This window comes from Leucoraja erinacea, chromosome 8 (assembly GCF_028641065.1).
Source record: "Leucoraja erinacea ecotype New England chromosome 8, Leri_hhj_1, whole genome shotgun sequence".
NCBI classification, from domain to species: domain Eukaryota; kingdom Metazoa; phylum Chordata; class Chondrichthyes; order Rajiformes; family Rajidae; genus Leucoraja; species Leucoraja erinaceus.
The window spans coordinates 38763840-38783888 of record NC_073384.1 but is presented as its reverse complement, the minus strand read 5'-3'; the positions used below and the strand labels follow the sequence as shown (position 1 = coordinate 38783888).

Genomic DNA, 20049 nt, shown 5'->3' with positions numbered 1-20049 from the left:
TTGAATGTTTCATCAATTTCTTTTCGGGTAACATATGATAAAATATATTGAAAATGACAGTGGTGCAGCAGGTAGAGCTGCTGCCTCACAGCCAGAGACCCTGGTTCGATCCTGGACCTCGGGTGCTATCTCTGTTGAATTTGCACATTTTCCCTGTGAGGTTGTGGGTTATCTCCCCAATTCCAAGGTGTGCAAGTTTGTGGATTAATTGGCCTCTGTAAATTGTCCCTGGTGCAGGGAGTGGATACGAAAGTGGGATAACATAAAACTAGTGTCAAGAGTGTACATTCTGTAATTGAAATCTGGAAACATTAGTTTTCTTTTTAGAGATACAGCATGGAAAGGGGCCTTTCGGCCCACCAAGTTCATGCCAACAATTGACCACCCATTCACACTAGTTCTATGTTATCCCAATTTACACATTAGGGGCAATTTACAGGGGCCATTTTAACTTACAATTCTTTAGTCAGCGAGTCTGACTCTAGTCAGAGGGTGGTGAATCTGGAATTATTTGCCAAAGAAGGCTGTAGAGGCCAAGTCAGTGGATAATTTTAACGTAGAGATAGATATATTCTTGATTAGTACAGGTGTCAGAGGTTATTGGGAGAAGGCAGGAGAATGGGGAGGGGGACATAGATCATTCATGATCGAATGGCGGAGTAGACTTGATGGGCCGATTGGCCTAATTCTACTCCTATTCCTTATGACCTTATGACAATCATTCACGTCTCTAGGATGTGGGAGGAAACCGGAGCACCCAGAGGAAACCCACGTGGTCACAGGGAGAACGTGCAAACTCCACACAATAAGCACCCAAGGTCGGGATCAAACATGGTTCTCTGGCGCTGTAAGACAGCAGCTCTACCAGCTGCACCACTGTGCCGCCCTTAATAGTCTGGTTTGCTGAAATTCTGCAGATTTATCATTAGGTGGAAATGTTGTTTTTGACTGATTTTATGAACAACAATATTGGAGATGATAGAAGACTGAAGTATTGGAAATACCTAGAAGCATGGGCACTTGGGGCAATGTTAATTCTGTCTAGCACTCCTCTCCACTCTGTGCAGAGTAGGATGATACATTACTGAGAATCATGCATGGATTGTTTTACAATTGTGACACTTGTATTCCTGCCTGATGCTTAAATTTCAGGTTTGAGAGGTTTGAAGTATTAGCAGTGTTCGCTGCCACTGTCCTGGCACAGCTCGGGGCTCTCTTTATACTCAAAGAAAGGTAGGAATGTGGGTCTTTTTCATTTGATGGACACTTAACATTTTACCATGAAAATGTATCCTACTCTGACATGCATCAGGCTAATCAATATTTTACGAATGCGATGAACACAATTGTTCCTTTCAGCCTTGAAGCAATAATTGGGGAATTTGAGAGCATTTTAGAATTGAGCCAATAAATGGGAGTTGGTGATTTTGATTATGTATTGGTGCTTGTTTAACCTCTGTTCAGATTTAATATAATTGATAAGTTTAACCCAAACCAAAGATTTAGTAAAATGTAAAACCCAGAAATTCCATTTATCGTCCATTGTTACTTAATGAAATTGCAGTTTTTCTAAAGTTAATTCTCCGAATCATTTTCTGTTATTTCTTGAAGATTTTTCAGTGTGAAGAATTGAAATGTGAGATGTTGTGGTTTTTAAATCTATAAATAATCATGTATGTTAAATCTTATGGACCATGAGATTCAAGTACCATGATTCTTCCTCAATCAGTCAGTAAGTGAGATGTGGAAAAAATGTGTATATCCAAATACCGTAAACATATATTATCATTTGAAAATACAAGGTGACTGCGGCAATTTAAAAGAATGTCATCGTCCAATAGTCCAATGGATAGCATAGCTTTTTCTTCCTGTTCCTCAAATTTTCACCTTACATTTAGATTTCCTCCAAAACGTATTTACGGGCAATGCAGGTAACTTCGCCGAATGTCCTGGTGTAGTGGGAGAACAATTTTAATATTTTTATTTAAAAGTTTTTTTTTCTTCTCTTCATCCCTTCAAAATATTCCAATCCAATTCCTCTTTCTTGACGCAAAGGAACTGGAATTGCATTTTTAATGTAGAAACAAGAACTGCAGATGCTGGATTTGTGACTTTTTTTTTGATGAATGGTCCCAACCAGAAACATCACCTATCCACGTTATCCAGAGATGCTGCCTGACTCGCTGTGTTACTCCAGTACTTTGAGTCCTTCCACCTATCTGTCATCTCCCTCGTCATCTGTTTCTATCTGTCGCCTGCTTAACCCATCCCTTGTACCTCATTGTACTGGCTTTCTCTCCTTTGAACTCTTGCTCATAATAAGGGTCCCAATCAGAATAGACTATCTCTTTGCCACCACAGATGCTGCTTGACCCATTGAGTTCCTCCAAGTTTTTTCTTTGCTGCAAGTTAGGATTTTGAATTTTAAAAAGATACGTTGTTACTATTGATTAAAAAAATAACAAATTAATATTGGTAGTAAATTTATATGAATGAATTAATAAGTTAATGAATTAATAAGTTTATTGGCCAAGTATTCACATGCAAGAAATTTGCCTTGGGGCAACACCCGCATGTAACAACATGACATACAGTGACAGTTCGGAATCACACATAAAACGTTAATATATACTTATTAAAAGTCTCATCTTGTATGTATGTATATGTGTGTGTGTGTGCGCGTATATGCATATGTGTCTTTCTACCTTCGTCAAAACACCACGCACTAGCGCAAAAATGTTCAGATTATTAACCCCGTCGTCAAAATAACATTTCATGCTAAATTTCAAAAGTTATTGATCATTAAAGTTTCAAAAATACGACCTGTCAAACAACTCACAGATTCTTCAATCAGCTTCGAATTACGTCACAATGCCCCCGCAAAGGGAGGGGGTCGCCGCCCTCTCCACCTTCCCCAACGGGGCCGCCATGCTGGAATATTCTGGAAACCCCCCTTCCCCCCATTGCCTGGCCCGCCTGGCCCAGTCGCAATGAAGTCCCACAGCCCGCGGCCTCACTCGGGTCCACGCCCGCCCGCGCCAGCGGCTTCCCTCCGCCCAACAGCGCCGTTCTCCCTCCTCACCGACCCCTCCTTCCCACAGCGCCGTTCTCCCTCCTCACCGACCCCTCCCTCTCACACATTTACCACCGCGGACCAAATATGATTTGAAACTAAAACGGCCAACTCTCAACAACATGGTAAAGGAATTCAATTCCACTTACAGATCACGCTTCTAAAGTTATTCAAGGTCATTCTCCATTTCTGACAACAGCTCAGAAACCATAGAGCAATGCATGTAGTTCTGAAAAAGTCATAAAGTTATCCCTTCCACCCCCCCATTCTTCTAAAATTCAATTTGCTTTCTCATATCTTAACTATTTCCTTTACTGTTTTTAGCAGTGGAGTGATTTCATTTCTTGGGTTTCTTTTTGTACAGTGTGGAACGATTTCTGGAACAGCCTGAGATTCATACGTAAGTTTATTTTTAGGTTTACAAGTATAAACATTGTTCTTTTGACATTAAAATGATTTATTTAGTAAGTCCAATTGTTAATTTGGGAACAGCATGCGTCAGCCTCATCATAAGGAAAATTAATACGTTTTGAATCTTGACAAGATTAGTATGATTCTTTTCAAATAATACGTTACTTAGTGACAAAGGATGAAGTGGAAAGTTTTCTATTCAATGTTCTGTTGAGTTTTATATGGAACAGGACACAATGCCCACAGATTGGTTGTATTTGTTAGCAGATATGTTTTTGTCTATGAATATTAAAATGTTTCTATGACATCAGTATCTTGATATTGAATAGCAAAATACAACACATACTGGAAATACTCATCAGGTCAACCAGCATCTTTGGGGAGAATGAACGGTGAAAGGCATTGACCAAAACATTAATTTTGTTTCTCTCTCCACAGTTGTTGCCTCACCTAGTGAGTACTTCCAGCATTTTCTATTTTGTTTTAAAAAACATTCCAAATGCACTTATTGTTGTAGGGTTGTTGTTAATCTAATGTATTGAACTGTTTATTAGTTACATGTTTAGTAAACCCAAAGATGAACCATTTTATTAGAAGTGATTACGCTGTATGTCATTATTAAAACTAATGTTATTTCCCATAATTTGCCTAAAAAAACTCTACTCTACAGAGGACGTCTCCTTGTTGGCACCTTTGTGGCCCTGTTCTTCAATTTACTTACCATGCTATCTTTGAAGAACAGATCTTTAGCTTACGTTTCTGAAGGTATGTTGAGGGGCTGTAAGGTGGCCACAGTGTGAAAGCTGTTCCCATGCTGGCCTTAATATTGTAGGAATTTCTAAGTGATCTAGACATTATTGTCTACAATATGATATAGTGGTGTTATATTTTCTTTGCAGACTGTTATCACATTTACTACATAGCTAAAATATTTGGGGCTTTCTTGTCTTGATTGCGCAATGTCACTAAATATGTTTCTGCATTCTATCATAAAAGCCGATAAATACTAGAAATATTTAGCAGGTCAGGTGTTATTAATGGATAGATCAACAAAGTTTATGCCTCAGACTGTGTTCTTTCATCACAACTTTCCTATAGAGTACATTTCCTGGTATGTGTTTTTTGTGCTCTGATGAAAGGACATCAAATTGAAAAGTCACCTCCTATTACCCTCTCCAGAATTGCCTCCTCGCCTTGCTCTATTTATAATTCAATCAGATATCTTTAAATATAAAGGATCCCCGACAGAATGATCTGCTTGTCAGAATATGTTACCCCAACAACCTGCTGCATCACCTCTACCCTTAACCCCACCTCCACCATGCCCCGTTTCCCCCCCTCCCTCCCCCAACAATCTTTTCACTTTTTAACTTGCTGCCAGATACGGAAATTGGTTAAAAGAGAATCTTGGCCTCGGTAACCAAGGGAACTACAAGAGATTGCAGATGTTCAAATCTTGAGCTAAACATAACACAGGGTTCCTGGTGCGCGCCCCTCTTCAGTCTGACACAGGGCCCTGCTCTGAAACAATCTCAGTCAATGCCCTCCACAGATGCTACCTGACCTGCTGAGCACTTTGTGTTTAACTAACGGAGCTAAATCAGCAAATGTTTGCATTCCCCAATTAATCAAAATTTCCTTTTCAACAGTAGAGTATTAATTAAATTCCCTGTTATTCCTTGACAGAGTGCATTTGTTGAACCAATAACACTTTAAATTCTTTAAAGGAGCTTGATGGTAAAATAACTTCATACCATTGTTTTTGTTGTTTATATACACAAACTTTCACCGAGATGGCACACTAAATACAATGCCAACTTTTAAAAATTCAAAGCATTTTCAGCTTTTTGAATGGATAGCTTAATTACTCATTTAAAGGATGGAAATTTGCAGGATACACAAGCAGTCTATGTATTATGCACATTGTAAATTCACTTATTTTTGTCGGGTTGCTGTTAAGCTAATGTAATGAACTGTTTAGTAGTTCCTTGTTTAGTAAATCTAAAGATAAATACATTTTTAGAAATGATTGCAAGGTGTCATTATTCAATTTAATATTATTTTCCATAATTGCATATCTTTTTATAACAGCAATATAACTTTTTATAAGTTGTTCCTCTCACGATTATATTTTGTGGCAATTATCAAAAGAAAACGGGAGCACAGAATAACAGAACAAACACTTGTCATATTCGGAAAGCTCTGCAGAAAGTGTAAAGGAAGGACGTTGCTTTACAATTCTGCTGAGATTTTGATCTCTGCCACATTATTGTGGGATGAATAATGAGTGAATGATGGATGCAGACCCATTGTGAAAGTCATTGTGGGGCTCCTCTGGCATACCTCCTGGAGAACAGCTGAAGATTGATATTTGATGCAAGTTGGCAAAGGGAATCAAAATAGTGTAATAATCTTAAAAATAAGCAGGCTGTTCAGTGCTTTGAATTATAGGTGCTCCCTATTTTTTACCAATAATAGTTATAAAATATGCACAGCCAAACCAACGCCCTGCAAGCAATCTCCAAATGAACATATTGAAAAATTAGCATTTAAAACATTTTTTGTTAATGATTGACATAGCAACTGATTCTCATTCATTCTTTCTGAATGCACAAAAGAGTATCTTGACCTGAAGAATAGCTGGTTTCTGGAACAAGCTGCCAGAAGTGCTGGTGGGTGTAGGAACAGTAAGAACATTTAAAAGGCATCTTGACAGGTAATTGAAAGAGCAAGGGAGTGGGATTAGTATAGATGGTCGGCACAGGCGTGGTTAGCCAAAGGGGCTGTTTCTATGCTGTACAACTCTATAAAGCTTAAACGTTAACATTTTTCATGAAAAACAGAGCACATCTTTACATTAAAGGCATATCATTAGAAGTATTTACTTTCCACAGCTCAGTACACAGTTGAGGAACTAGCATATTCTTGCTTTTCAAAAAAAGAAACCCTGCAGATGCTGGATATCTGAAATAAAACAAAAGCTTTAGTTGCGCGCTAACCAGTCAGCGGAAAGACAATACATGATTACAATCGAGCCATTCACAACATACAGATATACAGATAAGGGAATAATGTTTGGTGCAAGATAAAACCAGTAAAGTCCGATCAAAGATGGTCCGAGTATCCCAAATGAGGTAGATAGTAGTTCAGGATTGCTCTCTAGTTGTGGTAGGATGGTTCAGTTGCCTGATAACAGCTGGGAAGAAACAGTCCCTGAATCTGGAGTTGTGCATTTCTATAACTTGTGCCCGATGGGAGAGAGGAGAAGAGGGAGTGGCCAGGGTGCAACTCATCCTTGATTATGCTGCTGGCTTTGCCGAGGCAGCGTCAGGTATAAACGGAGTCAATGAAAGGAAGGTTGGTTTGTGTGATGGTCTGGGCTGCGTCCACAATTCGCAGCACTTTCTTGTTAACAGAGGAACAGTGTTAACAGAGGAATATTCCTCCATAATAATGGGAGACAATGCAAAGGTGTGGCAATGAAAGCTAGAGCATAGTTTCATGGATACAACCTACAGTGCTTGGAAGAGTTTTATTGTGGGCATTAATAGAGGAAATAATCTAATGGGCTACCTGCTTATGTTGCAGCTGCCAGTACAAGTTGGCTCCAGGAACATGTTGCGGATGTAAGCCGAAGGTAAGAGTGATACAGAAATGTTGATTATGACATTGTGTTGTTAACCCTATATTAAAAATACATATTGATCACCTGTACAGCTTGATTTGAGTTTATCTAACATTATTGTGAGTATAGACTTTTTTGAGGGGGGGGGGGGGGGGGGGGTCATGTTGCAGTTATGACGTTGGTGAGGGCATATTTAGTATCACAAGACCAGGTGAGGACCGAACCCAAAGGCAATATTCCACCACTTACCCGTAGCCCCCAACTGAGGGGTTCCCATTGTGACGCCGTAGATCTCTGTTGTGACGCGAATCACTGCACCTCGCCATCTTCCTACTCCTATCCTCCTCCGTTACCCCTCATCCCCCAGCACACCCTCTCCCTCATCTTCACCCTCCCTCTTCTTCTCTCCTCACCCACCTCTCCCTCCCTCTCCTTTCCCCACCTTCAGTCACTCCCTCCCTCCCTCCATAACCCCTCTCCCCTCCCTTCCCCCCCCCCCCTGGGCCCCATGACACCAATTCAAAAATCCACCACCCACCCCATTCCCCCCACACAACCCGTTTACCCCCCCCCCCCCCCCCCCCCCCCCCCCTCCCCCCCCCCCCCTCCCCCCCACTCTCCCTCCCCAGCTCCCCCACTTTCCCCTCCTGCTCCATCCCTACCCCCCTCCTCACCTCCCCCCAATAATAATCCCAATGTTTGTTTTTAATGAAATCACCCCCCTATCCCTGCCACGCCACGAAAAAAATCTTGATTTTTTAATGTAAATGAGATTCGGGGTACCATTGTGAAGTCATTGTAACGCGGCTGAAGGGCAGGGCAAGTGGAAAAGTCATTTGAAAAGTGATTTTTGTAAAGTTTAAAATGTCAACATCTTGTAAAATAGTTGGGGCCAGCAAACAATACAATCCATTTGCTTTCATTTCAGGTGAGGTCAAGCAAAGCAAAAGCACAGGGCAGGCCAAACAACTCATTTAATTTCATTAAGGGCTAACAAATCATTTATTGCAAGCACATTAAGGGTTAACAAATCATCATTCATTGCAAGCACATTGCTGGCTAACAAATCATTTATAGCAAGCACATAAAGGGTTAACCATATAAAGCACAAAACAACATAAACCACATAAAGCACATAAAGGGTAGACTCACAGTTCAGTAGATTCACAGCAGAATCACAGAGTGACTGGCTCAAGTCGAGGCATCCGGGGTTTTATAGTCCTGCCCACCCCCCCCCAGGGGCGTTACCATCACCATGGTGCTTGACAGGCGAGAGGGCCAATCAGCTGATCTCAAGATTTTTTAAATATTCATAACTTTTTATTTCATCGATTGAAAAAATCCTCAGGGCTGCCTCAGTGGAGGACTGAGTAAGATGGCCAAAAATCATAGCAACATATGGTAGTGTTTTTTCTAAAATCAATATACTGCACAGACAGGAAGTGGTCAAGATGAGACTTTTAGTTATATAGATAGATAAATGTTCAGTTTTGGGTACCATGTTATAGGAAAGATGTTGTCAAGCGCAGGAGGATGAGGGGTGATCTTATGGAAGTGTACGGAATCGTGAGAGGAATAGATCAGGTAAACACACAGTGTCTCTTGCCAAGAGTAGGGGGTTAGAGAACCAGAGGACATAGGTTTAAAGTGAGGGGGGAAAGATTTAATAGGAACCTGAGGGGTAACTTTTTTTACACAAAGGGTGGAGGGTATTTGGAATAAACTGCCGGAGGAGGTAGTTGAGGCAGGTACTATCGTAATATATAAGAAACGTTCAGACAGGTACATGGACAGGATGGGGTTAGAGGGATAAGAGCTAAACACAGGAAGATGGGACTAGTGCAGATGGGACATGTTGGTCGGTGTTGGGCAGCTGGGCCCGTTTCCACAGTGTATGCACTTCAAATATATTTGAGAGCTAATGAGCATAGTTGAGGGATAGAATCAAAGATTTGCAACTGAAGGAGTAAATCTAAACGGAGCAACACAGCCTAATGTACATTGTAGCATTAGGTCACGGCTCCTATCGTGCACATCCAAGTTATTTTTAAAATGTAGACACAGGAAACTACAGTTGCTGAAATCTGGAGCATCAAACTGCTGGAAGATCTTAGCAGGTCGAGCAGCATCTGTGGATGGAAACGGACACTCAACCCAAAACATCACTGTTCATTTACCTCCACAGTTACTGCTTGACTCGATGAGTTCCTACAGGAGTTTATTTTTTGCTATTTTTTTAAATTTCTGACGCCATACCAAGCCCTGAGAGAAAACTTGTTTTCTTACCTCCCTCCTATCAATTGCTTAAAATCGATTCCTCCACCATTTAAGTCGCCAATCAATCTTATTTGTTTCAAATAAATCATTTAATCTTTCTTCATAGCTACATTTTTTCCAGTCCAGATTTAGTCTTTGTAAATCTCCTCTGAAACTTCTCCATTACAGAGTACAGAGGAGATTTACTAGAATGTTGCCTGGGTTTCAACAACTAAGTTACAGAGATAGGTTGAATAAGCTAGGTCTTTATTCTCTGGAGCACAGAAGGTTAAGGGGGGACCTGATAGAGGTCTTTAAAATGATGAGAGGGATAGACAGAGTTGATGAGGACAAGCTTTTCCCTTTGAGAATAGGGAAGATTCAAACAAGAGGACATGACTTCAGAATTAAGGGACAGAAGTTTAGGGGTAATATGAGGGGGAACTTCTTTACGCAGAGAGTGGTGGCGGTGTGGAATGAGCTCCCAGTGGAAGTGGTGGAGGCAGGTTCATTGGTATAATTTAAAAATAAATTGGATAGGCATATGGATGAGAAGGGAATGGAGGGTTATGGTACGAGTGCAGGCAGGTGGGACTAAGGGGAAAAAAATTTGTTCGGCATGGACTTGTAGGGCCGAGATGGCCTGTTTCCGTGCTGTAATTGTTATATGGTTATATGGTTATTGCAAATGCACCTTTCTGTAATGTGGTGATCTAAGTCGTTTGCCGTTCTCAGTCCATAGTATACCTATTATAAACCGTTATACCAGGACCTCCAAATGTTATGTGTAAGAAGGAACTGCAGATGTTGGTTTAAACCTTCTTGAGTCTCGACATGAAACATCACCCATTCCTTCTCTCCAGAGATGCTGCCTGTTACTCCAGCTTTTTGTGTCTATTCTCCAAATGTATTGTTCTATGCCTTGCTCATTGAAGGAATGCACTCGAAAGGGATGTCATTGTATCATCATGTCCTGCTGCCTCGGAAAATTTGTGGGCATGCACACTGAAGTTTCTCTGTTCCTCAGCACCTCTTGTTATCTTCCCAGATTGTCCACATCAGTTGTATGTCCTCACATCTCCCCAGATTGAATTCCATTTGCTACATTTCTGCTCTGCTGAGCAGACCAACCAAATCTTCCCACAGTCTAAAGTTTTCTTCCTCACCTACAAGGCCACTTTTCATACTGACTGCAAGCTTGATTATTATGCCTCCTACCTTTAAACCCACCCTCAACATTTACTGCAAAAACAAGGTTCAGAGTACATAATATTATGATGGACTTCCATTCAAAAGACCCATGAAATATTACCATTTGTTTCCATTGTTGGGTTCAGTTTTTTTCACTATTGAATCCGCATTGAATCGAGTTTTTTGACCAACCTCTCATGACAAACGTTATCAAAAACCTTTTTAAAAATCTACATAGATCACATCCAAACCATCCTCATCGGCCTCCTTGCAAGTTCCTCAGAAAACACGATCAATGTATGAGATCTGACCTTCCATTATCAAATGCATGCTGATTATCTTTGATTAATCTCTACCTTTCTAATGAAGATTTATATGGTCCCTCAGAATTGATTTAAATAATTTACCCATTTTGCGTTCAACCAACTGGCTTGCAATTACACAGTTTATCCCTTTCACCCTTTTTAAACAATGGTAGAACACAAGCAGTTTTCCAGTCCTCTGTTATCAAGATAGGTAGGTTTTGCTAATGCAGGTAATTTGAACAGAGTATCTTCAGCCATTAGAAGCCTTGTGTAAAGTCTCCATTACCACAAAAGAAATCATTGTGTAGAAGAGTGTAATTTAAGCCATCTTCAAAACCTAAATTAAATACCTTGATCTTACTACAAGATGCCAAATTAGAGGTTTTTGAAGTAGCTGAAGGGTAATTGTTCTAATTTGTTCTTTCCTCACAATCGGACAGATTGATGTGATTTAGATAAAGATTAACCTTGTTGAGTAGGGGCATAGCAGCTGATCACACAGCGTCCCAGTGGACTGCACTTTCACAAAACCACCTGCAAAAGATCAAACACTTGAGAAGTTTGTGTTGCAATCACAAACTCGCCTTGTGGGCAAAAAGATAATCCTGTAGTCAGGGGAACTGTGTCTTTCACACCAGCTTCATTTAATGTATGTTAGCTGCAAGTATACCTACAGGTAACTGTAAATGCAGTTAAACTGTATACTGAACCATCCTATCATCAACTAAAGAGCAGTCCTGACCTACCATCCACCTCACTGGAGACCCTTTAATTGGACATTACTGGAATTTGTCTTGCGCTAAACATTATTCTCTTTATCCTGTATCTCAATGGTTCAATGGTCCTTTATTGTGACGTGTACCATTTAAGGTACAGTGAAATTTGATTTACCATACAGTCATACCAGAAAAAAGCAACAAGACACACAACTACATAAAAGTTAACATTAACATCAACAACAGCCGCTCCCCACATTCATCTGTACACTGGACAGATTGATTGTAATCATGTATTACCACTGACTGGATAAGACACAATCAAAACCGCATGTACCTCGGTTGTGACAAAATAAACTAAACTAAATATTAACACTTTAGCTCCAAATTTAAAATTGTTTTGCTGTTATTAAGGATTATGTCATGCTTTAAAAGCAAGGATAGGAACATTCATTGGCACCTGCATTTTAAGGGAAAGGGCAAACGTGAACATATGAATAGTATAATATACAGTATAGCATATTGTTTAATACATAAAATAAATACCCTGGAGTAACAACAGGGCTGTAATTTCATCGTTGAACTCTGATAATTATAAAGCACTAAAGCTTTACTCGTGAAGATTATTACATCATCTTCAACCTTGGATCAGGTTACAGCTTCTCAATCACACCCAGGGATTCACTCTTATTATGTGGGAGAGTTGTTTTGCAAATGGACTTTTTTTTGCAAGCTGCATAAATGTTGGTTATTTCCATCCATTTATTCTGTGGTTTGAAAATCTTAAATGTCGTTGCAAGTAAAAATTACAATTAGTGTAGATAATATTGGCAGACAAAATAGCTGCAAACCATTTTTTTAAATGGTTCTTACTTTTACCAAGTCTTGTCGTGATATACAAAACCTGTGGATGCCTGTAGATTCTCCAATTTATTCATGCTGAAAGTGAGACATTTTTCTAAACAGTGCATATTAAAAAATTCTCAGTGTGGCAAAATTGATATAACACGCCTTAATTGTACAATAGACTGCATATGATGGAATCAGGCAAAAAACAAAGTGCTGGAGGAAAGCAGGTCAGGCAGCAGCATCTGTGGTGGGAAAAGTACAGTAGCCACTTCAGTTCAGGTCCTTTCTTCAGTCTCAAGAAGGGTCCTGACCAAAACATCATCAGAACATTTTCTTCCACAGATCCTGCCTGACCCATTGAGTTCCTCCAGCACATTGTTTTTTTGCTCTGTCTGTGCTTACATTAATAGAGTTGCCAAGTTATCTCCTTGCAGGCTGTGTTTTCACGACTCCTGATGAAAACTGCCAGGACAGCAGTTCTTAGTATTAATTAATGGGATAACAAGGAAAAACAATATGTCTTCAAAGCTTTTGAAGTTTTCAATCATGTATAGGCAGATGAGATCAATTTAACTTGGCATCATGATCAGGACAAACATTGTGGGCCGAAAGGCCCTTCTAGTGCTGTACTTAATGTTCTATGTTCTAAAAAGTGTTGTTATAATGCTAACATCATATTTTGTATCCATAATGTTGTTAATCAATAAATTAAATGATGGTATTATACTTATGAAGACTATGAAATAGTTTCAGAAAATAACTATTTCTGAAAATCTTATTTATATTTCACTTTCAGCTTATGTGGAATAATTCCGAGTCTAAGCAGCATTTTGCTTCCTCGTATGAACCCATTTGTCCTAATTGACCTTGCAGGAGCATTGGCACTTTGCATCACCTACATGTTGATTGAAATAAAGTAAGTGGTGTACATTGCATGTTCCGCATTACCATTGAACTATGACACATTTGGAAACCAGACATAAAGGTATAGAAAATGCGGTTTAAAAAATCAATGTTTTTTTAAATTACTCATAGAAACAACAAACCTCACCTGTGATTTCCCTTCTCTACAGAATTAATTAAGTTATTCTTAGTGTGTCTCTTTCAATGTCTCACACACACCCCTGCTTTTATCTTTTTCTACATCATGTGGACATAGGCCCAGACTATCACGCAAACCAAACTCCTTTACATTGACCCCATTTACACTTCGCAAATTTCTCATCAAAGCCACCAGCACAATCAAGGACCAGTCTCCCCCCTGCCATTCTCTCTTTTCCCCTATCCCACCAGGCAACAGGTACATAAACTTGAATACCTCCAGATTTAGGGACAATTTCTTCCCAGTTGTTATCAGGCAACTGAACAGTCCTCTCACCAGTTAGAATGAGGTCCTGACCTCCCATCTACCTCATTGGAGACCTTTGAGCTATCTTCAATGGACTTTACCGGACTTTGCCTTGCACTAAATGTTATACTCTTTATCCTGTATCTGTACACTGTAATCATGTATAGTATTTTCATTGACTGGATAGTACGCAACAGAAAGCTTTTCAGTTTCAGTTTAGCTTATTATTACGTGTACTGAGGTACAGTGAAAGGCTTTTGTTGGGTGTTATCCAGTCAGCAGAAAGACAATTTGTGATTACAATCGAGCCATTTACAGAGTATAAATACATGATAAGGGAATAACATTTAGTACAAGGTAAAGCCAGCAAAGTCCGATCAAAGATAGTCCGAAGGTCACCAAAGAGGTAGATAGTAGTTCAGCACTGCTCTCTAGTTGTGGTAGGATGATTCAGTTGCCTGATAACACTGTACCTCGGTATATGCAACTATAATAAACTAAACCTAAACGTCCATTTGTCTATGGACGTTCTGCCAATATTTTTCACTGCAATGTTTCCCTTGGCTATTTCCTAGTTTTTCTACACCCTCTGGTCATATTTCAAAGAAGGAATCTGTAGGCATGAAGTAATTGCCATTTTTTATTCGAAGGATGTGGACTTCACAGGGTAAATTAGTGTTTAATTGCCCGTCAATAATTGCCCTTGAGAAGTTGCCTTCTTGAACAGTTGCATTCCTGTCAGGGAGAAAGTTCCGGAATTTTAACCCAGCAATGGTGACCCAGCAATTGACTTTTTTTTGTTGATAGCATCCAGTTCTAACTCTATTTTTCTCAATCCCACAGATGTGTTGTGAATCTGGTCAACTGGCATTATAATTGAACCAGATTTCCTTTACTAAACTGCATCCTTTTGCATTATAGAAAATTAATCAGTATAAAACTACAATATCTAAATCTACAGACTAAAAAAAATAAAAGTCTATATCATTAACCTTTACTCACCAACTATTTTTCTCCTCCATTCCCAGTAATTATTTTGCTGTGGATACAGCTTCAGCTATAGCTATCGCAGTTATGACATTTGGCACCATGTATCCAATGAGTGTCTACAGTGGAAAGGTGCTACTTCAGGTAGGTGATCTCATGTCAAATGTCCAACCAAATACAGAAAATATATCTGATTTCCAATAAATTAGGTTCTTGCTCCAATTGTGTAGAATAAAACATAATTTATTTCCAAAAGAATCATATGATTGACACACGATTGAGTGTGCCAAATTTTAATATTGTTGGATTTGTATACTTTTGTCCTCTTGCATCTTGGGAGAACATTTGGCATTTTATAACATACAGAAACAATTACTCTTGGGTAGCTTACAACCCAACTGTATGAACATCGAATTCTTCAATTTTAACCAAAGCCTAACCCCCTTCCCCCACTTTTATTTTTTTTGCACCCCTCTCTCCCCCCAATGCCCCACCTGGACTCGCACCTGTTGGTCCCCTCCCCTTCCACCTACATTCCTTCCTTTAACTTCACATTTCATAAACTTCAATCCTTTTGTCTCACACATTCATGCATTTAGATGAACAAAGGCCGATTAGGGATAGTCAGCATGGTTTTGTACGTGGGAGGTTGCGTCTCACGAATCTGATTGAGTTTTGTGAAGATGTGACCAAAAGGATCGATGAGGGCAGAGCTGTAGGTGTTGTACATAAGGACTTTAGCAAAGCATTCGACAAGTTTCCACATGGCAGGCTGCTCTGGAAGGTTAGATCGCAAGGGATCTAAGAAGAGATAGCTGAATGGATCGAAAATTGGCTTCATGGAAGGAAGCAGAGGGTGATGGTGGAAGGTGGTTTCCCGGACTGGAGGCCTGTGACTAATGGTGTGCTTCAGGGTTCAGTGCTGGGCCCGTTATTGTTTGTCATCCACATCAATGATTTGGATGAGAAAATACATGGCAAGATTAGTAAGTTTGTGATGATACAAAATTGGGTGATTTTGCAGATAGTGAAGATGGTTGTGGAAAATTGCAGCAGGATCTTGATCAATTGGCCAGCTGGGTTGAGTAATGGTTGATGGAATTTAATACAGAGAAATTGAGGTGTTGCATTTTGGGAAGTCTAACCTGGGCAGGACCTACAGAATGAATGGTAGGGCTCTGGGGAGTATTGTAGAGGGATCTAAGATGGCTGGTGCATGGTTCCTTGAAGGTGGAGGCGCAGGTAGATCGGTGGAGAATAGGCTTTTGGCACATTGGCCTTCATCCGTCAGAGTATTGCATATAGAAGTTGGGAGGATGCTACTACAAAGATTTATGAGGATGTTGCCAGGACTAAAGGGTCTGAGCTATAGGGAGGGGTTGAGTGGGCTGGATCTCTATTCCATGGAGCGCAGGAGAATGAGGGGAGATCTTAAAGAGGTATACAAAATCATGAGGAATAGATCGGAGAGATGCACAAAAGAGTCTTTTGCCCAGAGTAGGGGAATCAAGGACCAGAGGACATGGGTTCAAGGTGAAGACGAAAAGATTTAATAGGAATCCGAGGTGTAACTTTTTCACACAAAGGGTGGTAGGTGTATGGAACAAGCTGCCAGAGGAGGTCGTTGAAGCTGGGCCTATCCCATCGTTTAAGAAACAGTAGGACAGGTTTGGAGGGATATGGACCAAACACGGACAGGTGGGACTACTGTAGATTGGTCATGTTGTCCGGTGTGGGCAAGTTGGGCCAAAGGGCCTGTTCCATGATATATCACTCTGACTCACACATTCCAACAATTTGTTTATCAAAAACCTCCTCACCTGGATCCATCTATTACATGCTCCACTTTCTCTCACCCGTCCCCCATCCCCCACACCACAATCAATCTGAAGATGGGTCCCGACTCAAAACGTCACCTATCTGTGTTCTCTGGAGATGTTGCCTGTTATGCTGAGTTATCCAGCATGTTGTGTCTTTATGACATATATAACACCAAGTTGTTGATGGAATCAGTTTTTAGATTATCAATGAAAAGTACAGTATAAAATTAACTCAATACAGCTTTAGCTATTTATTTGTGTGGAACGTGAGGTCCTGTTGGCAAGGAAAGGGGTTGATAATGATGAGAGGCAATGTTAATTTCATGAAAAGGTTTGTTCTTTGCATAAAAGGTGTAATTTGTGACCCGTCTATTTATTTTTGCAGACAACACCTTCGCATGTGATTGGGCAGTTGGACAAGCTTCTCAGAGAGGTATGCATTGGAATAAAGATTCTTGAGAATAACAATAATATTTGCTTCCTTTATACATTGTTTGAATCCTTTCTGTCATGTGTGTCGCAAGTCATTTACCCAGATGCATTAAACAGGAAGGCTTCCATAGTGGCTACATTTTCATTTTAACTAAATCACAGATCCATCTGTAACATTAAAGAATTTGGGATATTCCCAATCACTCAGATATGAATAACTCAGCGGATCAGGCAGCATCTCTGGAGAAACTGGCTAGGTGGCGTTTGGGGTCGGACGCCTTCTTCAGACCTAAAGGGTGTTCTGACCTGAAGCGTCACCTATTCTCCAAGATGCTGTCTAACCTGTTGAGTTGCTCCCGCATTTTGTGTCTGTCTTTCGTATAAACAAGCATCTGCAGCTCCTTCCTAGACCCAGATTGGAATATACTTGCGTCTAACCTGATTTTCCACGAGTGCAAGTTGAGAAAATTTGATTATTTGTGCACTCATAGGAGGCAGGGCCAGATGACTGAAAGTTTTGAAAGATGAAGACGTTAATGGCTACATCGAGAGTTAGTCATAGAGAGTAATGGTGTCCAACATGTCCCACCAACCACCATGTTCCATCTCACTAGTCCCACCTGCCTGGTTTTGGCCCATATGCCTCTATATCTATCTTATCCATGTACCTATCTTAATGTTTCTTAAACATTTATTTCTCAGGTTACTGTATTCCCAAAGCTGTTGAATTTCAGCTGGTTTAAGTGTTTAATCCATTTAACATATTGTAGACTTGACATTTTATTACTATGCTGCTTGCGATATTGTCTTTCACGTGAGACGTTAAAGTGCAATGGATTTAATGCACTTTTCGAGGAAGACTAGAGTGTCCTGACCATCGCTGGTCGTTCAACCAACATTGCAAGCGGATAAACGTATTGCAGGAGCATATACTTGAATGTTATGTTTAAGAAAGAATTGCAGATGCTGATAATGTTATCATATGCACTAAGTTTGATATCCCTGATGAATTCCTGTAAATAAATATCTTCTAAGTTCTCTGTATAAGAATAATGGTAAGGTATTTCAATTTTTCAGTTTACTTTATTATTGTCATGTGTACCGAGGTGCAGTAAAAAGCTTTTGTTTGCATGCTTGCTATCCAGTCAAAGAAAAGACTATGCATGATTACAATCAAGCTGTCTGCAGTGTATAGATAAAGGATAAAGGGTACTACTGTTTTAGGATAGATTCAATAACAGAAACATTAAGTTCTATGTAAGATTCCAGCATCTGTTCGATAGAGCTCTTAAAGATAGCGTAGTCAGGAGATATGGTGAGAAGGCTGGAACGGGATACTGAACGTGGATGATTAGCCAGTTGAGGGTGTAGGTCTTCACCCCTGATTCCCCTGTGCTCATCGCTCAGTTCTGTTTGATTGGTTCTTCCAGCGTTTCTACTGTTGTTTCAGATTCTGCAGTTTATTTGTTTTCTAAATGTTTTATTGGTCTTTTTCAAGAATGCATTTCGTTGTCTCTGTACTGTACACTGACAATGACAATTAAAATTGAATCTGAATCTGAATTATTGAACGGCAACATGGCGACATAACCGCCTTGTGAGGAGTTAAATTGAGTGGCTGACATGTAAGACAGTAGATTGCACAACTAACGGCTGGAAACATAGAAACATAGAAAATAGGTGCAGGAGTAGGCCATTCGGCCCTTCGAGCCTGCACTGCCATTCGATATGATCATGGCTGATCATCCAACTCAGTATCCCATCCCTGCCTTCTCTCCATACCCCCTGATCCCTTTAGCCACAAGGGCCACATCTAACTCCCTCTTAAATATAGCCAATGAACTGGCCTCAACTACCTTCAGAGAATTCCACAGATTCACCACTCTCTGTGTAAAAAATGATTTTCTCATCTCGGTCCTAAAAGACTTCCCTCTTATCCTTAAACTATGACCCCTAGTTCTGGACTTCCCCAATATCGGGAATAATCTTCCTGCATCTAGCCTGTCCAACCCCTTAAGAATTTTGTAAGTTTCTATAAGATCCCCCCTCAATCTTCTGAATTCCAGCGTGTACAAGCCGAGTCTATCCAGTCTTTCCTTCATATGAAAGTCCTGCCATCCCAGGAATCAGTCTGGTGAACCTTCTCTGCACTCCCTCTATGGCAAGAATGTCTTTCCTCAGATTAGGAGACCAAAACTGTACGCAATACTCCAGTACGTGGTCTCACCAAGACACTGTACAACTGCAGTAGAACCTCCCTGCTCTTATACTCAAATCCTTTTGCTATGAAAGCTAACATACCATTTGCTTTCTTCACTGCCTGCTGCACCTGCATGCCTACTTTCAATGACTGGTGTACCATGACACCCAGGTCTCGTTGCATCTCCCCTTTTCCTAATCGGTCACCATTCAGATAATAGTCTACTTTCCTGTTTTTGCCACCAAAGTGGATAACCTCACATTTATCCACATTGTACTGCATCTGCCATGCATTTGCCCACTCACCCAACCTATCCAAGTCACCTTGCAGCCTCCTAGCATCCTCCTCACAGCTAACACTGCCCCCCCCAGCTTCGTGTCAACCGCAAACTTGGAGATGTTGCATTCAATTCCCTCATCCAGATCATTAAAAAGAAATGTGACAGCAGCAAAAAGCCGGAAACATTCTCCATGCTACTTTTATTTATTATCAAGAATGATCTTTTCATTGCTCAATATGAATCTTTTGAAAAATGTTTTGGAAAGAATAGGGCAACATAGTGATGCAGATGGTAGAGGTGCTGCCTCAGTACCAGAGACCCCCATTCGATCCTGACCGTGTAGAGTTTGCACGTTCTCACTGTGACCGCATGGATTTCTTCCAGGCCCTCGGATTTCCTCCCTCATCCCAAATAAACGCAGGAATTTTATTTAAGTTAATTGACATCTGTAAAATAGTCCCCAGTGTGTAGGGAATGGATGAGAAAATGGTATAACATAAAGCCAGTGTTAAAGGGTGATCGATGGTTGGCATGAACCGAAGGGCTTTGTTTCCAT

The 20049-nt window shown here is 40.3% G+C and overlaps 1 protein-coding gene across 1 annotated transcript in view; it reads left to right on the top strand.

Moving 5' to 3' along the window:
* Positions 1 to 20049, top strand: part of slc30a6 (solute carrier family 30 member 6) — a 108761-nt gene that overhangs the window by 63331 nt on the left and 25381 nt on the right. Inside the window, exons 7-13 of the mRNA XM_055639538.1 lie at positions 1153 to 1233; positions 3438 to 3473; positions 4155 to 4249; positions 7073 to 7121; positions 13223 to 13342; positions 14803 to 14905; positions 16967 to 17014. Coding sequence (XP_055495513.1) covers positions 1153 to 1233; positions 3438 to 3473; positions 4155 to 4249; positions 7073 to 7121; positions 13223 to 13342; positions 14803 to 14905; positions 16967 to 17014 — 532 coding nt within the window. The remainder of the gene's footprint in view (positions 1 to 1152; positions 1234 to 3437; positions 3474 to 4154; positions 4250 to 7072; positions 7122 to 13222; positions 13343 to 14802; positions 14906 to 16966; positions 17015 to 20049) is intronic.